Source organism: Lontra canadensis, unplaced genomic scaffold (assembly GCF_010015895.1).
Source record: "Lontra canadensis isolate GAN:19392208 unplaced genomic scaffold, GSC_riverotter_1.0 scaffold9, whole genome shotgun sequence".
NCBI classification, from domain to species: domain Eukaryota; kingdom Metazoa; phylum Chordata; class Mammalia; order Carnivora; family Mustelidae; genus Lontra; species Lontra canadensis.
In genome coordinates this window covers 19,273,600-19,295,742 of record NW_022631003.1, presented here as the reverse complement: position 1 = coordinate 19,295,742, position 22,143 = coordinate 19,273,600, and the positions used below count along the sequence as shown (strand labels likewise).

Sequence of the window (22,143 nt, the reverse complement as noted above, 5' to 3'; positions counted from 1 at the left end):
TCACTGTCTTTCAAAGGCCAGCAGAAAGTCCACAGCATGATGATCTCTAAGTGCTGAGTGTTGTGTTTATTGGCATCCCTGAAGTGCCTGTTATCTTCTAGTTAAGGTGTTTCCTAGACTTGTCAAATTATCCTGATACAACCTTACAGATGTAGAGAAGCCAAGTGGAAACTATTTATAGCATCTTATTCAGCACTTGCATTTCATTTTATAGAAATGTTTGAGACAGGCTTGATTCTGAACTGATGTTTTTGTGTTTTATTTTAAGTGTTGATTTCCTTGCCACTAGTTTGTTCTCAAAAGCCAAAATAGGAAGCAGAAACCTGTAAACTGAAAAAACAAAATGAAAGACCTAAATTTTTATTTTTAAAAAATTAATTTCTTTGGGGCACCTGGCTGGCTCACTTGGTAGGGCATCCAATAACTCTTGATCTCAGGGTCATGAGTTCAGGCCCTGCATTGGGCATGGAGCCTACTTTAAAAATAAATAAATATTTATATTGAATAAAACATTGATTAAAATGAATATAATTGCATCATAAACATTTCTTATTTGACTATTTCTCATGTCTCAAATTAAGCCCAGTTTCTTTCTTCTGAGTCACACTTTTCATTATTTGAGATTTTTGCCCGGACTGGAATGTAAAAGAATTTTGTTAATTTTATTTCCTTTCTTCTTAGCTGTTTTGTTTTGTTTTCTTCCCCATGAAAATGGAAGTGTTGGGCCTTTAAATGTTGAGCCAAGAAATTTCACCAGGACTCAATGTATGATTGGACAGAAAGATAAAACCTAAAAAGTGCTATGACATCATGTCATTATTGGTAGTGAAAACGCTTGGGAACCTGCTCAGCAGGTCATGTAACTTTTGGTCTTTGGCAGCCATTTCTTTTGAGGCAAACCCTGGGTGATACCAAATGGTGTATATATCTTAGGATAGTATCTTGTGGCAGTCTGTAGCACTGGGCATCTTATGGCTTGTTCCTTCAGTTTTACACATGCTCCTACCCCTCTCTTGTAGTCACTTTGTTTGGTGACAAAGCATTTGAAGAAACCTTGATTGGGATAAATATGAAGTAAGATCAGCTTTACGATATTTGGAATATAAGTGGTATATGAGGTTACGGATAGAAGTAGAAACAATAGAAAGGCTAGCACTTCTAGCTCTTCTCTTCACTGGTGTGTTCATATCTTCTCAGTTCCTTTTTTATTAGTGAGCCATGCTGTAAACTTGATTAACGGCTATAGATTATTTGAAAAGGTGGAACAGTAAGTATAAGAAATAAATTAGGTGTCTGAAATACATATTGGAAAATATACTGGCCCTACATTATTTAGATATTTGGAATTAATCATTTTGTTGTTAGGACAGTATGCTTGTCTGTATACAGGGGATCAAAACTCTTTCCTTCAAACCATAGCACTTTCTCTTGGCTGATAGTGACAGTAATGGGATAGATATGCCCCTTAGGCTTTCTACCAAAATTCAGCATGGCTTGCACAATATTTGTTTTAAAGAGAGAATGAAGTCTTCAGACATTTTCAGATTATTAAGTAAATTATAGATCAGTTAAAGAATGTTAAAGGAATACTAACATGATTGAGTAAGATCAAATATGTGAAGACCCATTCTTCTCACAGACTATGGAACAGCATAAATTGGTGGGGCACCTGGCTCAGTGTGTTAAGCCTCTGCCTTGGGCTCAGGTCATGATCTCAGGGTCCCCAGCCCCAGAAGGGGCTCTCTGCTCAGCAGGGAGCCTGCTTCCCCTTCTCTCTCTGCCTACTTGTGATCTCTGTCTGTCAAATAAATAAAATCTTAAAAAAAAAAAAAAGAATTGGTGAGGTCAGTCCACTATATAGACTAAATGCAAAATGTATAAAAGTCTTTCCAGAGATGATCATTAAGTATAACTTTGAATATAGTGAAATGGTTTAACTTAAAGAAGGTATAAGAGCACATCCAGAGGCTAGGCTGAGTTTACCTCTGTATGACCAACGTATCCATTTTTAAATGCCTCTTATCACATTTTATTTGCAAATATGAAATACTGTCTTCCTTTAATTGGCCATTGCAAATTGTCTCCTGGTCTGTACAAATTTAAATTGTAGCGCATTATCTTCAAAGTGAAGTTTACATTTAATAATTCTGTATTCTGATAGGGAAAACAGCTTTTCTGTAAAACTAAGTGTCTGCTTCTCTTGATTTTCCTCCTATACCAGCTACAGGCCATACAGTTACCGGCACTTTGCACCCCCTACCACACCCTGCAGCACAGATGTTTGTGACAGTGACTATGCTCCCAGCCGGAGAATGACCTCAGTGGCAACAGCCAAGGGCTACACTAGTGACTTGAACTATGACTCAGAGCCTGTGCCTCCACCTCCCACACCCCGAAGCCAATACCTGTCAGCAGAAGAGAACTATGAAAGCTGCCCACCTTCTCCATACACAGAGAGGAGCTACTCTCATCACCTCTACCCACCGCCACCCTCTCCCTGTACAGACTCCTCCTGAGGAGGGGCCCTCCTCCTCTGACTGCCTCCAATGCAAAAATGTAAATACAAATTTGGTTGAGATCTGGAGGGGGGGAGGGAGCTATTAGAGAAAGATGAGGCAGACCATGTACAGTTAAAAAATTATAAATGGGGTAGGGAATACTGGAGATATTTGTACAGAAGAAAAGGATATTTATATATTTTTCTTAAAACAGCAGATTTGCTGCTTGTGCCATAAAAATTTGTATAAAAAATAAATTTGTACTAAAAGTTTTATTTTTGCAAACTAAATACACAAAGCATGCCTTAAACCCAGTGAAGTGACTGAATACAAAGGAAACAGAAATAATAAAGGCATCACTGACCAGGAATGTCTGGGCTTTATTGATACCAAAAAAAAAAAAGAGAGAGCGAGAAGAAGAAGAAGAATTATTTAAGTCCATCTCAGAGCAGCAAACCACAGATACTTGGAAGTAGCCAAATAGCCTTCATGTTAACTAACATTTGAGGGCCAACAAGTTTAAGAAATCACGAAAGGAAAAAAAAAAGAATTAAAACTAACTTTGGACAAAGGGCTTTGTTTTCTCTAGGAATCCAATTATTTTAGTGAGGAAAATAGGTATTTATAAAAATCCCTTCTGGGTGTTGCTATTTTAGGAGATCAGCTGTCTGGTAAGAAGGTGTGGGGCTCTTTGTGTGTGCAAGTCTTCTGTCCCTACCTTGGAACCCACAACTTCTGGCAAAAGAATTAATTTTTTCACTAGGTGTTTTTTACCTTGCTTCCTCCCCCAGCAGCTTTGTAGGCCATTTTGCCAAGATATCACGATTTATTCACAGCTTTTTATCTGAGGATTGATTAAATGGAATTTCCTAAATTAAGGTTGCATCTTAATATTTCTACTAGTTCCATTCCTCTGTAGGCTTAGCTCTTCAATTTGACTGCTGTTTTTGCATAATGATCAAAGGTTAGACATATTATTGCTCCTCTTCCAAGATTGTTTTAATGCTCATTAAAATCTTTTTACAACACATATAGGCAATGTTTAAAAATTACAAATTTAACCATTATGTTTTTGTTGTAAATTAATCATATATCCTTGCAGTACTTTCAGCACATAATATCACAATATGAAATCGTTTATATATATATGTTCTTTTCCTAGTAAAACATTTAAATATTTTCCGGTTAGAGACAATCTATTTAAGAAGAGAATTTTTTTTTGTTATCATTAGATTTTCCCTTTATTAACTGTTTGTGACATTTTCATGTTCTTTAGGTCACCTTTTCTCAGAACGATGTCTACATACATACCTCTTTTAATGTGTGACGTGAGTTTAATATCTTCCTGTTACCCAATGTGAATGTTAAGATTGTTTTCAAATTATCCACAAATTATTCTTATACTCACCTCTCATATATTTTTAAGATGATTTAACAAATTTATCAATATGGATTAAATGAGAAGGTCAACCTAGTAACTTCTCGGCTGTCAGAACTTGGGTGGAGGGGAATAATGGAAGGTTCTTACATAATCAGCCTGCCCCGCGTGGTCCTTGGGCTGCTGCATCTTTAGCTCTCAAGGGCTGATGTGGGACAGTTCTAGCACTGCTCTGCCACCTTGCCACAAGTCAGTTTCCTGCTTTTTACGTGTTTCCAGCACTTCTCTGCTAAAACTGAAAATGTTTTTAAACTAATGTATTTTTACTTTAACAGATGTCAGTCAATTAATTACCAAATGATTTTTTTTTTTTTTTTGGTAATTCTGTCTTGCTGAGGCCTCCTCTCTGCATTTTGGGGCCCAAGAGAAAACAATGGAAGAAGAGATTCAGAATTCTGGCAGGGATGAAGTAACTTTTTAAGCAATTAAAAATACCTAAGGAATCTTTTTAAAGAGAAAAAAAATGTGGTTTCAGAATAATGCTTAGATTGTTGGGGACACCTCATATGAATCAGGTGCACTTGATTTTGCCTATAAATAAATGGTGATCCATCAGTGTCTTGCATTTCAGGCGAACAAGCATTAACTCTTCCTGTTGGTAGACAAAGTGCTCACAGTTTAACAGAATGGACACTGGAGTTGTATTCTGTGACATGGGGCCTTTGATGCTTAAATGAAGATAGAAAGGTTAGCAATAACTGGGTATCAATTAGAATTTGAGAATTCTATATGTTTACATTTTTATTGTGCATCTTTATCCGGTGGGCTTCCCATGTGGAAACTTGCACTATAATGAATTAAGAAGAATACTGCCTTGTTATATCTCAGTCCAAGTGCTTGTACTGCGATGGCAATGGCCTCTTCTTGCAAAATACTGATTTGTGTGCCAATTTGTTTGAAATTATTTGAAGGCAGTTCCGCTTAATCTCAGAATCCTCTTTCTGGGGTATTTGAGATGGATTCTTAATGTTTTGGGGAGGGTACTTCTAAATGAGAGAATTATCAAAATTCAGGGAAGATTGGCCCTCAGATTACATGGACAGTTAAGCATAAGTAAACTTTTTGATTATTAGACACAAGAGGTTTAATTGGAGAAACTGAAGATAAATAACATAAGCACAAATCAGGGGAAAAAGTGGAAAAGGATTTAGAATTTGGTGTGTTGCTATATTCATTATCCATGAAGAAAAAAAGAATAAAATGTTGTTAGAGTCCTTAAATACTGAAGTATTTAATTTTGAACATATGCCTTAAAGTATGCCTATTTACTGATGTGATTAAAATTACCTGAGAAATGAGCTCTTGCATAGCATACTTTTTATGCACTATGTAGTAGACTAGACTTCATTGAGGTGGTCTTTTTACCTCTGAACAGTGGCTTAAGGGATTTTGCTGCTTAAATCAGATAATGGCATAATCACAAGGAAAAAAAAAACAAAACAGAGTTAAGGGATAGAATTCTCAGTATTAATTTTTCTTTCATGAAATTTTATTACGCCTTTGACGCTGCTGCTCTTCTGTAGTAGCTTAGATGTCTGTCTAGCAGAAAATTAGTTATTTTAATATAAAATACTGTATGATATACCGTCAAGCGTTATTATGACCCTTGAGAACAGCTATTCTGAAGGGATGATATATATTTAGAAATGAAGACTTTAGAGTACATTTTCATCTATAGGCCATTAATTTACGGGCAGGACTTTTGAGCAGTAACATTTTAGCATGAATTGAGGATATATTTGTTCATCATTTTAAAATACTCTAAAGTCAGTAATTTGTATAAGGCCAACTCCAACTTAGTATATAAAAATAGCCACCATCTGCATTAGGTAGCCATTAGTTTTGGGGCAAAATCTTTTTGTTTTGCCATCAAGGCCTATTAATGAAGAATACTTCAAGCCGAATTAGTAGCTGCAGCTTAGCTAGCCTATTAATGAATCTGTGTATGTTTGTGCAACCTGATACCAGCCATCATAAGAGACTACTTCTGCTTCTCTGTGATAGTTGTGCTGGTGGAGTCCTGTGCCCAGATTCGATTCCTAGAAATGTTTTTAAAATTGTTTTTTCTCTTGCAGGGGAAACTTGCCACTTCATTGGATTGGCATGCCATAAGAGTTGTGTATTGGTTACCATTACACATCTAACAAAATTGAGAAACAAAGTCTTGGGCTTTTCATACCCCAAGCTTTTAATAAGCTTAAGTCTGTATAATGCCATACGTAGTATGTTTGGAGTGTGGCTATGAGTATGTGAATATCAGTTGGCCAACAAATGTTTGGGCATCCACAAATGAGACTATACATGAAGTGTAGACAGGGACTGAGTCATAAGTTTATAATCAAGTGTTGTTCTCAGAATTCTTGAACTCAAATTTAATTTTATTTGGTACTCCTCTCTTTATCCGAAGCCTAAAATGAGCCAAGAGAAATAACAGATGATTTTAGAAAGTACTTGTAGCATATGTGTGGTTTCTGACTTCTGGGATGGCATCATTTCATCATAGTCCCAAAATTTGGCTTTTGAAATTTTCAGTTTTAGGGGATAACGTTTTACATTTATAGTTTAAAATTTTTAAATTATGAGCATCATGAATCCATATACTCAGGATATTTCCATTGGACTTGATTCTGCATCTCATTAAACTAAGCCTGCCCCTGACTAGAAGGGGGTATTCAGTAAGAATCTTAGATCTTACTGACTACCTTCTCCCTCCTTCAATCCAGGTAAATTTTGCTCAGTTTTTCTTTTTCATAAGGCATCCTTAAACTGTAAGTTTATTGCTGGAAAAAACTTCATGACTTTATAGATACAACTATAAACTATGTGATTTCTTGTACTCAGAGTATGGACCTAACGAAAACTAACTCGTAGATTTTCACCATTATGTAGGGTTTACCCAGAAGTTTACACCAAAGATTTAGAAACAGTGTGCTTTTGCTTACGCTTAACTGTCCATTTTTTAAAAAAAATATAAGAAGGATATATATATATATATATATGTATATATATACCTAAGTATGAATATTAAAAGGAAAAGAAAGTGAATAAATCTAATTTTACATGAAATTAAATATCTGGGGTTAGTAGGAAAATTTGAAAAGAGTTAAGAGGATACCAAGAAGCTTAAGCTGGACTAGCCTTATTTGCAAGTGAAGGATCTGGTGCTGCTTTCAGATGTTTATCCTTTGTGTTTTAAAATTTTTTTCTTAAGCTTTAATCTTTGTTATTGTCTTAAAGTCAGCTGGTGTTTCTTGTTCATGGACTTTGGTACGATGGTGCTTTGCAAGGATGTATTTATATTTTAATGGCCAACATTTGGTCAGCCCTTGTCCACTATTCACTTCCCCCTTTTTGTAAAATAAGTGCTTTAATTGTAAACTGTATAAAAATACCTTGTATAAATCCCCTTTTGATTATTACAATAAGCTGAGTTGTAACAAATGAAATGTTGATTTTTATAATAAAACTGGAAAATAAAAGTGTCATTTCTTTTTAGCAAGAAATTAAAACAGCTGATTGTGCTTTGCTGTGACTAGTGTTTCAGAGACAACAAAACCCACCTTTATTGTTTACATTTCAAATAAAATACAACCTTGGAAGAGAGGTTTGAGAAGGCCAGTTGCATAGTGCAGTGTTTGGCCATACCTGTGTTGGGACCAGAGAATAAGGAAAACATTTTGTGCTTCCTGCCCTGGTTTTCATTCAACTCCTGGAAGGATCCCCGCTGTGAACGCCAAACCTCCCCCTTCTCCAAATTAGCATTAAAAATGAACATTGCTCCTCCTGATGCAGAGTCCAGTATGCTCTGATACTGAAGAGTAGCAGAATATAGCACCTCAAAATATGCCACTCGGGCTTCTTGATTGTTTCGCATCAGGTAGGCGCTTTAAAAACAGATACAGATAGAGGCTTTCTTTGAGCTCCCCTTATCAGCCTAAAGATGGATCCTTTAAAAGGAACACACTTAGCATAAATCATAAATCCCCTCCTGGAGAGTTTCATCAACCAGGGATAATTGATTCTTATCACAGAAAAGGGGACTAGAAAAAACAGCCTGATAAACTTTGCTACAACTTTCATGACCTCCCACCTCCTCTCCTAAGGGCCCATTCATCTTTCCTGAAAGTCACTCTTTCCCAAGAGGCCTGCATCATCCCTCACCTTTTCCTATTAATATGCTATTTAAGCCTGAATCCTAAGCCATTTTGGGGAGTTTCTCGGTATTTCCTGTGTACACATAATGTTTACATAAGGTGTACACGTTAATAAGTTTGTTTGCTTTCTCTTGTTAATCTGTTTTTTATTACAAGGGCCTCAACTAAGAACTTAGATAAGGATAGGCAGAATATTATTTTCCTCCTCTACAATACTCTTTACAGAGAGGGATGAAAAAAACAATGAGGACTCAAAACCTCTACTTGAGTCAAAGTTTGCTGGCTTGACAGGAAGAGAGGAAGGCTTTATTATCTGGCATTAGTTAAGCTCAAACATCAGGGGTTAGATGGAACAAATGTTAGTGTAAAGGCCTTTTCTCAGCAGATGCTCTTGAGTAAGTGAGCTTACCTTGACTTCTTCGCTGCCCTCTCCCAGTCTCCTGGAAAACAGAAATCACGAGTTGTGCTGTTACCAATCTAGTCAAAGAAAGGAGAGGCAGAACCATGGTGTTTTTGCCTGATTTAAAGGCAGGCTCAGAATGGGAAGGACAGTGCAAATTGTTTCGGGTCATTCTCTCTGCAGGTGGGTTTTCTGCTCAGTTTATACAGCCTTTTTTATTTTAATCCTTTGCTTCGGGTACAGTTGCATTTCTATAAATTGAAAATAAAAGGGGAGTGACTACTGATGAGGTTCAGGACATGCTACCCCAAAATGTGGCACCTTAGCACAGTCACTATTTTAAGCTGAAGAAATTTGAGAAACGGCATATGCAGGAAGAACCCTCTGACCTTCCCCTGAAGCAAGTCACAAACCCAAATTTGAGAAGTGCCCTCCCTGTACTCAGAGGAAAGGCGCATCCTTACCTCAGAAGACAAAGGGATACAGAAGAGGAATCTGAACAAGCTGGCCTTGCTGAGTTTGTCCCGGTTTGTTAAACACAACCCATACTGACCCTGTCCTCCTCCCCAACCCTGCAAATTACCCAAGATTTGCATTTGTAAATTAATCATTAACCACCATATAAAGCCAAACTTTCCCCATTAAGAGGCCAAAAATAAGGGACAATTTTGCTAAGATTTGTCCAGCATTTACTGCACCCCAGGTACTATGCTAAGTGTCCCCTCCCCCTTTTTTTCCCCTCAATAATCAACTGATTAATACCCAAACTTGACAGGAAATACCCAGTTTGAGTATGAAAAACTCCAGTGCAAAATTTTGATCAGAGGCAGTTGGCAGTGGGTAGAGGGAAAAGGACACTAAACGGAGATTGAGATTCTAATCTCTGTTCTATTTTAATTAACTGCCAAGGCATGCCTGAACTCATTTAATCTTTCAGTATTTGTTGGTATTAGGCTCTAATAGAGTTTTCTGAACCTTGACTCTTTAATTGGCCAGTTCCACTACCTGTTCCAGAGAGCTGCTTACACCTAAGGCATTCTAGGCAATGAACAGTATTACAGGTAGAGTCTGCTGGAGGCCAAACACCTGTGAAGTGTGCTATTCTGTGCAGATGTCTGTTGGAGGAGTCCTTCTCTCTTGGCCCCTTCTCTAGTCTTGCTCCGCATTCCAGAGTAATTTATACCTCTCACAAGAGACTTAGTGTGCAGCCCATCATATGCTACCTGTATGGCAGACAAAAGATTATTTTAAGAGCTTTTTGACTTCCGATCATCCTACCAAAAGCTCCCCCACTACCATTACCCAATTTCACAGGCTTGAAGACTTATGTGTTTTGTCCTGTAATTAGAACCCTTTTCTCTTGGGGGTTCCATGGGAAAGGATGGATTAAGGGACCTCCAGTTTTATGCAATACTGTGATTCTTCGGTACCGATGTATATCAGGACAAGGTTTTTAAGCAAGAACTTTGGTTTAGATCTGGAGCTATTTATATTTTCTATGATGTCAATTTTTATCTTTTATGCCTTTGAGGAGTTTGTCCATTTCCTCTAAGCTTCAGTTTATTGGCCTAAAGTGTGTCTCTTATCCTTTCAATGTCTGTTTTAATTTCTGGCATTGGTAATTTGTGTCTTCGTCAGTTAAACTGAAGGTATATCTTTATTGATTTTTTTTTTAAATCAGCTCTTGTTCTAATTTATTCTTCTCTATTCTATGTCCGTTTTCTGTTTCATTGTTTTCTCATTATTTCCTTCCTTTTACTTATTTGGATTAAATTTGCTAGCTGTTGAAGATGAGAGCTTAAGCCACTGATTTTAGACCTTCCTTTTATGATAAAAGCATTTAAAGCTATATGTTTTCCTCTAAGCATGCTTTAGCTGCATCCCACAAATTTTGATGTTTTCATTATCATTCAGTTAAAATATTTTTTTTTTTCTTTTTAAGAAGATTTTATTGGGGGCACCTGGGTGGCTCAATGAGTTAAAGCCTCTGCCTTCGGCTCAGGTCATGATCCCAGGGTCCTCAGCAGGGAACCTGCTTCCCCCCCCCCCCCCCCCCCCCCCCCCCCCCCCCCGCCGCCTACCTTTCCACTTAACTTGTGATCTCTGTCAAATAAATAAATAAAATCTTTTTTTTTTGTTTTTTAAGATTTTATTTATTTGACAGAGAGAGCGAGAGAGGGAACACAAACAGAGGGAGTGGGAGAGGGAGAAGCAGACTTCCCGCCAATCAGGGAGCCTGATGGGCTCAATCCCAGGACCCTGGGACCATGACCTGAGCCAAAGGCAGACGCTTAATGACTGAGCCACCCAGGCACCCCTTTTATTGTTTTGTTTTTTAAAGCAGTTAAAACATTTTCTAAACTTCACTTGTGATTTCTTCTTTGAACCATGATTACATAAAAGTATGTATAATTTTTAAATATTTGGGGATTTTCCAGGTATCATTTTGGTACTTTCAGATTTAGTTCCATATTGGTCATAAGTATTCTGTATGAATTTGACTCTAGAATTTATTGAGACTTGTTTTACAGGCCAGACTATGGTCTATCTTAGTGAATGTTTTATGGGCACTTGAGTAGTGTTAAGAAGAAAATCACAGGCCCAAAATGGAGTAATTTATGCTAGGCCACATCAACAAATCGGGCTGTAATGCTTAACTTAATTGCAGTTTCACCCTCCCCAGAAATGTAGTCTCAACCTGTCGGGAATTTTCTGGTCAGCACCAATAAGGTAATCTGTCACATGGGCTCTCCCCATTCTCCAAAGGAGATGAAGTAATAATCCACCTCATAAGATCCTTTTGTTCACCAAAGGAAGGTGACCTCACCTGAATTAATCCTTTTTCCTGTTTACAACTTCCTTGACCTCACTCTAATTAATCCTTTTTCCTGTTTACAATTTCCTTGTCCTGCCTTTAAAAACCTTTCCTTTTCTGTAGCCCTTTGGAGCTTTCCTCCACTTGCTTGATGGGATGCTGCCAATTCATGAATTGTTCAGTAAAGTCAATTAGATCTTTAAAATTTACTTGGTTGAATTTTTGTTATTTAATAATAATTTTCTGCAGTTGTTGGATACAGTGTTCAATAAAGATCAATTAGGTCAGTTTGGTTTATGCTATTGTTCAAGTCTTCTAGACCTTTGCTGATTTCCTGTTCTGTTCTATCAATTACTGGGAAAAGAGTGTTGAAATCAACTGTAATTGTGGACTTGTCTATTTCCCCCTTTCAGTTTGTCAATTTTTGCTTCATTTTGAGCTCTCCATGATTTAGGATTATTGTCTTCTTTGTAATTCACCCTTTTATTATGTAATGTCCCTCTTTGCCACCATATTTCTTGACTTGAAGTCTACTTTGATATTAATATTCCCGTTCCAGCTTTCCTACTAGTTTTGCATTTATTTTTCTATTATTTTACTTTTGACCTATCTCTCTTTCATGTTTAGACATAAAACATAGCATATAGTTGGGTCTCATTTTATCAATATTATTTCTGCCTTTTAATTGCAGTTTTTAGCCATTTCCATTTAATGCAATTTTTGCTACAGTTGGATTTTTGTCTGCCATCTTGATATTTTCTTTTTGTCCCATCTGTTCCTTCTTTTTCTCTTCTCTGGCCTTCTTTTGAATTGCATATCTTTTAGGAGTCCAGTTGATTTCTAGTATTAACTTACCAGCTGTGCTCAGATGTAGTCATTGCTGTATGATTTACAGTACGTATCTTTACTTTGCTGTAGTCTATTAGAAATAATATACCACTTTGCGTATAATATGAAAACCTCACAACAGTCTTGTTTTATTTCTCCTTTCCAGTCTTTTGTGTTCTATTATCATACATGTTCCACATATTATGTCAAGATACATTGTTTTTGCTTCAATCAATTATCTTTTTAAAAGATTTACTTATGTTCTATTTTTAAATTCTTTTAAAAAAATTAAACATGGGTAAAATATTCTTACTTACCCATATAATTATTATTTTTTGGTGCTTTTAATTTCTTCTTATAGATCTGGGTTTATGGTATAATTTTCCTTTGGGCTGAAGAAATTTCCTTTGGCGTATCTTATGGTCTGATCATGACAAATTTGGTCTGATAATGACAATTTGTGCTTTTGATTGTCCAAAATGGTTTCATTTTGCCCTCACTTAAAAACAATTTATGACAGCTTTATTGAGGTATAATCGACATACAATAAACTGCATGTATTTGAAGTATACAGTACTTCATTTTGTGTTGTATACACCCACAAAATAATAAGACAAGGTAACTGACAGTTCTATCATCCCAAAATGCTTCTGCCTCTTTGTAATTCCTTCTTTCCATCCCACCATTCCCAGGCAATCAATGACCTGTTTTCTGTCACAATAAATTAATTGCATTTTCTAGAATTTTATATAAATAAATTTATAGCATGTGCTTTGTTTAGTTTTCACTTAGAGATTCATATTCATGTTACAGCATATACCAATAGTTCAATCTTTTTTTTTTAACTGAATAGTATCCTATTATATGGATATACCACATTTGTTTATTCATTCAACTGTTGATGTTGTTTCCCATTTAGGGCTTTCACAAATATGGTTACTAGTTTTGGTGTAAGTTTTAGACAAAATTCATTTCTTTTGACTAAATTCCTAAGAATGAAATGGTTGGGTGAGCTGGTAGATGTTTTACTTTTAAAGAAACTGCTAAAATGTTTTCCATTTTGGAAATGTAAAATTTTACATTCTGTTTTTCTTGAGTGAGTTTTGGTAGTTTGTCTTTTAAAAAATTTGCCCATTCTGAGGGGGCCTGGGATCAATTCCCCCATCAGCCTCCCTGCCTGGTGGGAAGTCTGCTTCCCCTTCTCCTCCTCATGCTGCTCATGCTCTCTGTCTCTCAAATAAATAAAATCTTAAAAAAAAAAAAATTTGTCCATTTCATCTAAGTCATTGAATTTTGGCATATAATATTTTCTTATTATCCTTTTAATATCTATAGAACCTATATAATGTTCCCTCTCTCATTCCTTGGTAATTTGTGCCTTTTCTCCTGATCAGTCAGGCTAAAGATTGTATTGATCTGCTCAACAAACCATCTTTTGGTTTCATTGCTTTTCCCTGTTTTTCTGTTTTCTGTTTCTTTGATTCACTTTATTTCCTTTCTTACACCTACTCTGCATTTGCTTTTTGTAGTTTAAAGTATAAGCTGAAGTCATCAATTAATGGCCATTCTTTTTAATGTAGGTATTCAGTGCTATAAATTTCCCCTCAAGTACTAAGTACCCCCGTAAGTATTTAAGTTCTCTTCATAAAGTCTGGTATGCTATGCTTTCATTTTCTTTAAGTTCAAATTTTCTCTTTAACCCATGGGTGATTTAGACATGGGTTATTTAATTTTCAAACATTTGAGGATTATCTAGATATCTTTCTATTACCAATATATAATTTAATTCCACTGTGATCAGCAAACATACTTTGTACTATATGAATCCTTTTAAATTTAATGATATTTGTTTTATGGCCCAGAATATAGTTTGTAAATGTTCTGTATGCATCTGAAAAAGATGTGTTTTCTACTATTATTGGTTTTAATGCTCTATGATGTCAATTAGATCTAGTGGGTTAGCAGCATTGAAGACTACAGTATTCTTACTGATTTTCTGTCTACCTGTTCTATCAGCCATTGAGAGGCATTGGAATCTCCATGGTTGTGAGTTTGTCTATATTCCTTGCAATTCTATCAGTTTTTGCTTTGTGCACTTTGAGCTGTTAATGGTTTGTAATACTATGATTTATAATAGGAAATATGTATTTAGTCTTTGTCCCTGCTCCTCCAGGCACAGAACTAATAAAACCCTTGGAATTTCCTAAGTGATGTGAGCAATGAAGGTGTTTATTGTTATGTTAATGAGGCAACTTTTGGAAAGTCCCTAGGTAACCTATGGATGAGTTGTCAAGGGAACCAACCCTGTGAATTGAGGGGGTGGAACTTTCAGTCCCACCCCCTGACTCTGGGGAGGGAAGAGGGCAGGAGGTTGAATCAATTGCCAATAGCTGATTATTTAATTAATCATGCCAGTGTAATGAAGCCTCCATAAAAACCCAAAGGATGAGGCTGGGAGAGCTTCCAGGTTGGTGAACACATATAGGTACTGAGAGAGTGGCACACTCAGAGAAGGCATACAAGCTTTAGGCTCCTTTCCCCAGGCCTTGCCCTATGCATCTGGCTGTTTCTGAGTTCTATCCTTTTATATTAGAGCAGTAATCTAGTCAGTGAGATGTTTCCCTGAGTGCTGTTAGCTGTTCTAGCAAATTAATTGAAGCCAAGGAGGAACTTCTGATTTATAGCCTATCAGTCAGAAGCCTAGATGATGTCTAAAGACTGTGTTGTGGGGAGCCAGGCTCATGGGACTAAACCCTTAACCTGTGGGATCTGACATAATCTCTGGGTAGATCGTTGAATTGAGCTGGATTTTAGGGTAACAGCTGGTGTCAGAATTTCTGGTAGTTTAGGAAAAAACACACTGAAAGATGCATTCGTGTTAGAATTGTTATGTCCTCTTGATGAATTGACCCATATTACTATTAAATGACAATTAGTAATATTAATATTCTTTGCTCTGAAATTTGTGACTGATGTTAATATAGCCACTTGATCTTTCTTTTGATTAGTGTTATCATAGTACTTTTCCACCCTTTTACTTTTAACATAATCATGTCTTTATATTTAAAGTGGCTTTTTGTAGACTACATATAGCTAGGTCTGGCTTTTTAAATCTAACCCAGTAATCTCTGCCTTTTAATTGGGATATTTAGACATTTTCATTTATCACAAATATTGATATGGTTTGATTTAATATACCAACCTCCTATTTGTTTTCTTTTTGTCTTGTCTGTCCTTTGTTGCCCTTTTCCTCCTTTTCTGCTTTATTTTTAGATTATTTTTTATAATTCCAGTTTATCACCTTTTTTGGGCTTATTAGCTATAAATCTTCTGTGACTATGTAGGCATATATATACATTTCAGTGGCTTTTTAGATTTATAGCATACATTTTTAACTTATAAGTCTACTTTCAAGTGAAATTATACACTTCATGTATAGTGGAGACACTTAAAATTATACCTTCATCTATCCCAGCCTCTGTACTATTATTGTCATATATTTTATCCTATGTATGTTAAAAAAAAAAAAACCACTACAATATATTATTTTCCCTTTAAATGATCCATTATCTTTTTTTTTAAAGAGCAATTTTTATTTTTTTTAAAGATTTATTTATTTATTTGACACACAGAGAGAGCAAAAGTAGGCAGAGCAGCAGGCAGAGGGGGAGGGAGAAGCAGGCTCCCCGCTGAGCAGAGAGCCCAATTGGACTCAATCCCAGGACCCCGGGATCATGACCTGAGGTGAAGGCAGACTGAGCCACCCAGGCACCTCCCCCCCATTATCTTTTAAATAAGAGATTTAAATAAGGAAGAGAGTCTTATATTCACTCCATATTTATCATTTCCAGGGCTCTTTCTTTTCTGTAGAAAAGATTTCTATTTAGTCTAATTTTCCTTCTCCCGAAAGGACATCCTTTATAATTTTTTGTAGTTCAAATCTACTTGTATGAAGTTTTTAACTTTTATCTCACAAAGTACCTTCGTTTTTTTAAACATATTTTTGTTGGGTATAGAATTTCGTGTTGACATTTTTTTTCTCCGCTATTTTGAAGATGTTACTCTATTTTTTTCTGTCTCGTATCATTTCCCAAGAAAAGTTTGCTGTGTTTATTTTAGTTTCTCTGTATCTTTTTCCTCTGGTTTCTTTCTTTCTTTTTTTAAGAAGTTATTTATTTATTTGAGACAGAAAGAGAGCAAGCGAGAGGTGGGCAGGGGCAGAGGAAAAGAAAGAAGCAGACTCCCCACTGAGCAGGGAGCCCAATGTGGGGCTTGATCCCAGGACTCCAAGATCCTGAACTGGGCTGAAGGCAGTCATTTAACAAACTGAGCCACCCAGGTGCCTCTTTCTCTGGCTTCTTAAGTATTTTTCTTTATCACTGGTTTTGAGCAGTTTGTGAGCTGCCTTATGTGGAGTTTCCCACATTTTTTGGTGTGTGTGCTTGGTGTTCATTGACTCTTTTTGGTTCTGTGGGTGTATAGTTTTCATCAAATTTTGAAATCATCACTCCAATTACGCCTAAATTAGGCCAGTAGAAGTCATCCCACAATTCACTGTTACTCTGTTAATGTTTTCTCCCCAGCCTTATTTCTGTGGCTATGTCTTTAAGTTTCTTATCTATTCTTTTACAATGTCTCTTTGCTATTAATTCAATCCAATGTGTTTTTCATCTCAGAGTTATAGATTTCTTCTGATTTGAGTCATATGTATAATTTCTATGTGTTCTTCACATATTCAGCCTTTCCTCCAGTTTATTGAATATATGGAATATAGTTACAATAGATTTCATGTCTTGTTTAATTTAATTATATCAGCTGTATCATTTCTGGGGTGGCTTTTCTTGATTTTTCTCATTATAGGTCTCATTTTCCTGCTTCTTTACATACCTTGTAATTTTTTATTAGGTGTCAGATATTGTAAATGTTACCTTGTTGGGTATTGGATATTTTTGTGATCCTAAAAAGATTCTTGAGCTTTGTTCTGGAACACAGCTAAGTTACTTGATCATAGCTTAATCCTGTTTGGTTCTTGCTCTTCATCTTTGTTGGGAAGAACCAGAAGAATGTTTAATCTAAAGCTTATTTTTTCCCCCACTACTGAGGCAAAATTTTTCTGGGTATTCTGCCTACTGCCATGCAAATTTTGAGGTTTTTCCATTCTGGCTAGTGGAAAAAGGGGCTACTCCCAGCCCTGTGTGAGCTTGAACCTTGGAAAGCATTCCTCTCAATAACTTCTTCACACGCACGTGCTGATCAGTAGTCATCTGAAAACTTGAGATCGTCCATAAATCTCTAGACATGGGATAGAGCTTTGTGTGCCATTCCCTTCTGTCCATTATTTGCCCTGCAGACTTGAGCTCCCTGACCTTCCCAGACTCTAAGATTCTATTTCCTCTACTCTGGGAGACTGCTGAGCCCTATGTGGGTTCCCCTCCCTCCAGCATAGCTTGGAAACTCTATCTGAAGTACTCATAGGCAGTCACAGGGCTTCCTTTATTTCTCATCTCTTCAGGACCAGTCTTTCATTACCTGATGTACAATGTCTTGAAAACTGAAAACTATTCTTTCATATATTTCATCTGTTTCCCCCCCCCCCAGTGTTTTAAGCAGGAGATTAAACTCAGTTACTACTACTTCATCTTGGCTGGAAGCTGCAAATAATATTGGAACATTTGGAGAGTTTGTTAAAATGACATGTATCTTGGGCCATACTCCAATCTCAATGATTTACAGGTTATAGCAGCAAGACCAGGGTACATAATTTTGCAGTTGTACATTAAAAGTGTCCCAGGGCCTACAAGAAACTCATTTTAAACCCGAAGACACCTCCAGATTTAAAGTGAGGGGGTGGAAAAGAATTTACCATGCTAATGGACATCAGAAGAAAGCAGGAGTGGCAATCCTTATATCAGATCAATTAGATTTTAAGCCAAAGACTATAATAAGAGATGAGGAAGGACACTATATCATACTCAAAGGATCTGTCCAACAAGAAGATCTAACAATTTTAAATATCTATGCCCCTAATGTGGGAGCAGCCAACTATATAAACCAATTAATAACAAAATCAAAGAAACACATCAACAATAATACAATAATAGTAGGGGACTTTAACACTCCCCTCACTGAAATGGACAGATCATCCAAGCAAAAGATCAACAAGGAAATAAAGGCCTTGAATGGCACACTGGACCAGATGGACATCACAGATATATTCAGAACATTTCATCCCAAAGCAACAGAATACACATTCTTCTCTAGTGCACATGGAACATTCTCCAGAATAGATCACATCCTGGGTCCTAAGTCAGGTCTCAACCCGTATCAAAAGATTGGGATCATTCCCTGCATATTTTCAGACCACAATGCTCTGAAGCTAGAACTCAACACAAGAGGAAATTTGGAAAGAACCCAAATACATGGAGACTAAACAGCATCCTTTTAAAGAATGAATGGGTCAACCAGGAAATTAAAGAAGAATTGAAAAAATTCAGGGAAACAAATGATAATGAAAACACAACAGTTCACAATCTGTGGGACACAGCAAAGGCAGTCCTGAGAGGAAAATATATAGCAGTACAAGCCTTTCTCAAGAAACAAGCAAGGTCTCAATTACACAACCTAACCCTACAACTAAAGGAGCTGGAGAAAGAACAAGAAAGAAACCCTAAACCCAGCAGGAGAAGAAAAATCATAAAGATCAGAGCAGAAATCAGTGAAATAGAAACAAACAAACAAAAAAACAATAGAACAAATCAATGAAACTAGAAGCTGGTTCTTTGAAAGAATTTATAAGATTGATAAACCCCTGGCCAGACTTACCAAAAAGAAAAGAGGAAGCACCCAAATAAATAAAATCATGAATGAAAGAGGAGAGATCACAACTAACACCAAAGAAATACAGACAATTATAAGAACATACTATGAACAACTCTACGCCAACAAATTTGACAATCTGGAAGAAATGGATGCATTTCTAGAGACATATAAACTACCACAACTGAACCAGGAAGAAATAGAAAGCCTGAACAGTCCCATAACCAGTAAGGAGATTGAACCAGTCATCAAAAATCTCCAAACAAACAAAAGCCCAGGGCCAGATGGCTTCCCGGGGGAATTCTACCAAACATTGAAAGAAGAACTAATTCCTATTCTCCTGAAACTGTTCCAAAAAATAGAAATAGAAGGAAACCGTCCAAACTCATTTTATGAGGCCAGCATCACCTTGATCCCAAAACCAGACAAGGATCCCATCAAAAAGAGAACTACAGACCAATATCCTTGATGAACACAGATGCAAAAATTCTCACCAAAATACTAGCCAATAGGATTCAACAGTACATTAAAAGGATTATTCACCACGACCAAGTGGGATTTATTCCAGGGCTGCAAGGTTGGTTCAACATCCGCAAATCAATCAATGTGATACAACACATTAATAAAAGAAAGAACAAGAACCATATGATACTCTCAATAGATGCTGAAAAAGCATTTGACAAAGTACAGCATCCCTTCCTGATCAAAACTCTTCAAAGTGTAGGGAGAGAGGGCACATACCTCAATATTATCAAAGCCATCTATGAAAAACCCACCGCAAATATCATTCTCAATGGAGAAAAACTGAAAGCTTTTCCGCTAAGGTCAGGAACACGGCAGGGATGTCCATTATCACCACTGCTATTCAACATAGTACTAGAAGTCCTAGCCTCAGCAATCAGACAACAAAAGGAAATTAAAGGTATCCAAATCGGCAAAGAAGAAGTCAAACTATCACTCTTTGCAGATGATATGATACTATATGTGGAAAACCCAAAAGACTCCACTCCAAAACTGCTAGAACTTGTACAGGAATCCAGTAAAGTGTCCGGATATAAAATCAATGCACAGAAATCAGTTGCATTTCTCTACACCAACAACAAGACAGAAGAAAGAGAAATGAAGGAGTCAATCCCATTTACAATTGAACCCAAAACTATAAGATACCTAGGAATAAACCTAACCAAAGAGCTAAGAATCTATACACAGAAAACTATAAAGTACTCATGAAAGAAATTGAGGAAGACACAAGGAAATGGAAAAATGTTCCATGCTCCTGGATTGGAAGAATAAATACTGTGAAAATGTCTATGCTACCTAAAGCAATCTACACATTTAATGCAATTCCTATCAAAGTACCATCCATTTTTTTCAAAGAAATGGAACAAATAATCCCAAAATTTATATGGAACCAGAAAAGACCTCGAATAGCCAAAGGAATATTGAAAAAGAAAGCCAAAGTCGGTGGCATCATAATTCCGGACTTCAAGCTCTATTACAAAGCTGTCATCATCAAGACAGCATGTTACTGGCACAAAACCTGACACATAGATCAATGGAACAGAATAGAGAGCCCAGAAATAGACCCTCAACTCTATGGTCAACTAATCTTCGACAAAGCAGGAAAGAATGTCCAATGGAAAAAAGACAGCCTGGGGTGCCTGGGTGGCTCAGTGGGTTAAGGCCTCTGCCTTTGGCTCAGATCGTGATCCCAGGGTCCTGGGATCGAGCCCCACATTGGGCTCTCTGCTTGGCAGGGAGCCTGCTTCCCTCTCTCTCTCTGCCTGTCTTTCTGCCTACTTGTGATCTCTGTCTGTCAAATAAATAAATAAAATCTTAAAAAAAAAAAAAAAAGAAAAAAGACAGCCTCTTCAATAAATGATGTTGGGGAAATTGGACAGCCACATGCAGAAAAATGAAATTGGATCATTTCCTTACACCACACATGAAAATAGACTCAAAATGGATGAAGGACCTCAATGTGAGAAAGGAATCCATCAAAATCCTTGAGGAGACCACAGGCAGCAACCTCTTCGACCTCAGCCGCAGCAACATCTTCCTAGGAACATCACCAAAGGCAAGGGAAGCAAGGGCAAAAATGAACTATTGGGATTTTATCAAGATCAAAAGCTTTTGCACAGCAAAGGAAACAGTTAACAAAACCAAAGACAACTGACAGAACGGGAGAAGATATTTGCAAACGACATATCAGATAAAGGGCTAGTGTCCAAAATCTATAAAGAACTTAGCAAACTCAACACCCAAAGAACAAATAATCCAATCAAGAAATGGGCAGAAGACATGAACAGACATTTCTGCAAAGAAGACATCCAGATGGCCAACAGACACATGAAAAAGTGCTCCATATCACTCGGCATCAGGGAAATACAAATCAAAACCACAATGAGATATCACGTCACACCAGTCAGAATGGCTAAAATTAGCAAGTCAGGAAATGACAGATGCTGGCGAGGATGTGGAGAAAGGGGAACCCTCCTACACTGTTGGTGGGAATGCAAGCTGGTGCAACCACTCTGGAAAACAGCATGGAGGTACCTCAAAATGTTGAAAATAGAACTACCCTATAACCCAGCAATTGCACTACTGGGTATTTACCCTAAAGATACAAACGTAGTGATCCGAAGGGGCACGTGCACCCGAATGTTTATAGCAGCAATGTCTACAATAGCCAAAACTATGGAAAGAACCTAGATGTCCATCAACAGATGAATGGATAAAGAAGATGTGGTATATATACACAATGGAATACTATGCAGCCATCAAAAGAAATGAAATCTTGCCATTTGCGACGACGTGGATGGAACTAGAGGGTATCATGCTTAGCGAAATAAGTCAATCGGATAAAGACAACTATTGTATGATCTCCCTGATATGAGGGAGAGGAGATGCAACATGGGGGGTTAAGGGGTAGGAGAAGAGTAAATGAAACAAGATGGGATTGGGAGGGAGACAAACCATAAGTGACTCTTAATCTCACAAAACAAACTAAGGGTTGCTGGGGGGAGGGGGGTTGGGTGAGGTGTGGTGGGGTTATGGACATTGGGGAGGGTATGTGCTATGGTGAGTGCTGTGAAGTGTGTAAACCTGGCGATTCACAGACCTGTACCCCTGGGGATAAAAATATATGTTTATAAAAAATAAAATTAAATTAAAAAAAAAATTAAATCAAATGT

General features: G+C 37.0%; 1 protein-coding gene across 1 annotated transcript in view; it reads left to right on the top strand.

The window, feature by feature from the left end:
- LRP6 (LDL receptor related protein 6) overlaps positions 1-2,901 on the top strand; it is a 165,983-nt gene extending 163,082 nt beyond the window's left edge. The window contains exon 23 of the mRNA XM_032855008.1: positions 2,222-2,901. Within this exon, the coding sequence (XP_032710899.1) occupies positions 2,222-2,516 (295 nt within the window). The 3' untranslated portion in view covers positions 2,517-2,901. The remainder of the gene's footprint in view (positions 1-2,221) is intronic.
- Positions 2,902-22,143: the final 19,242 nt, after the last annotated feature.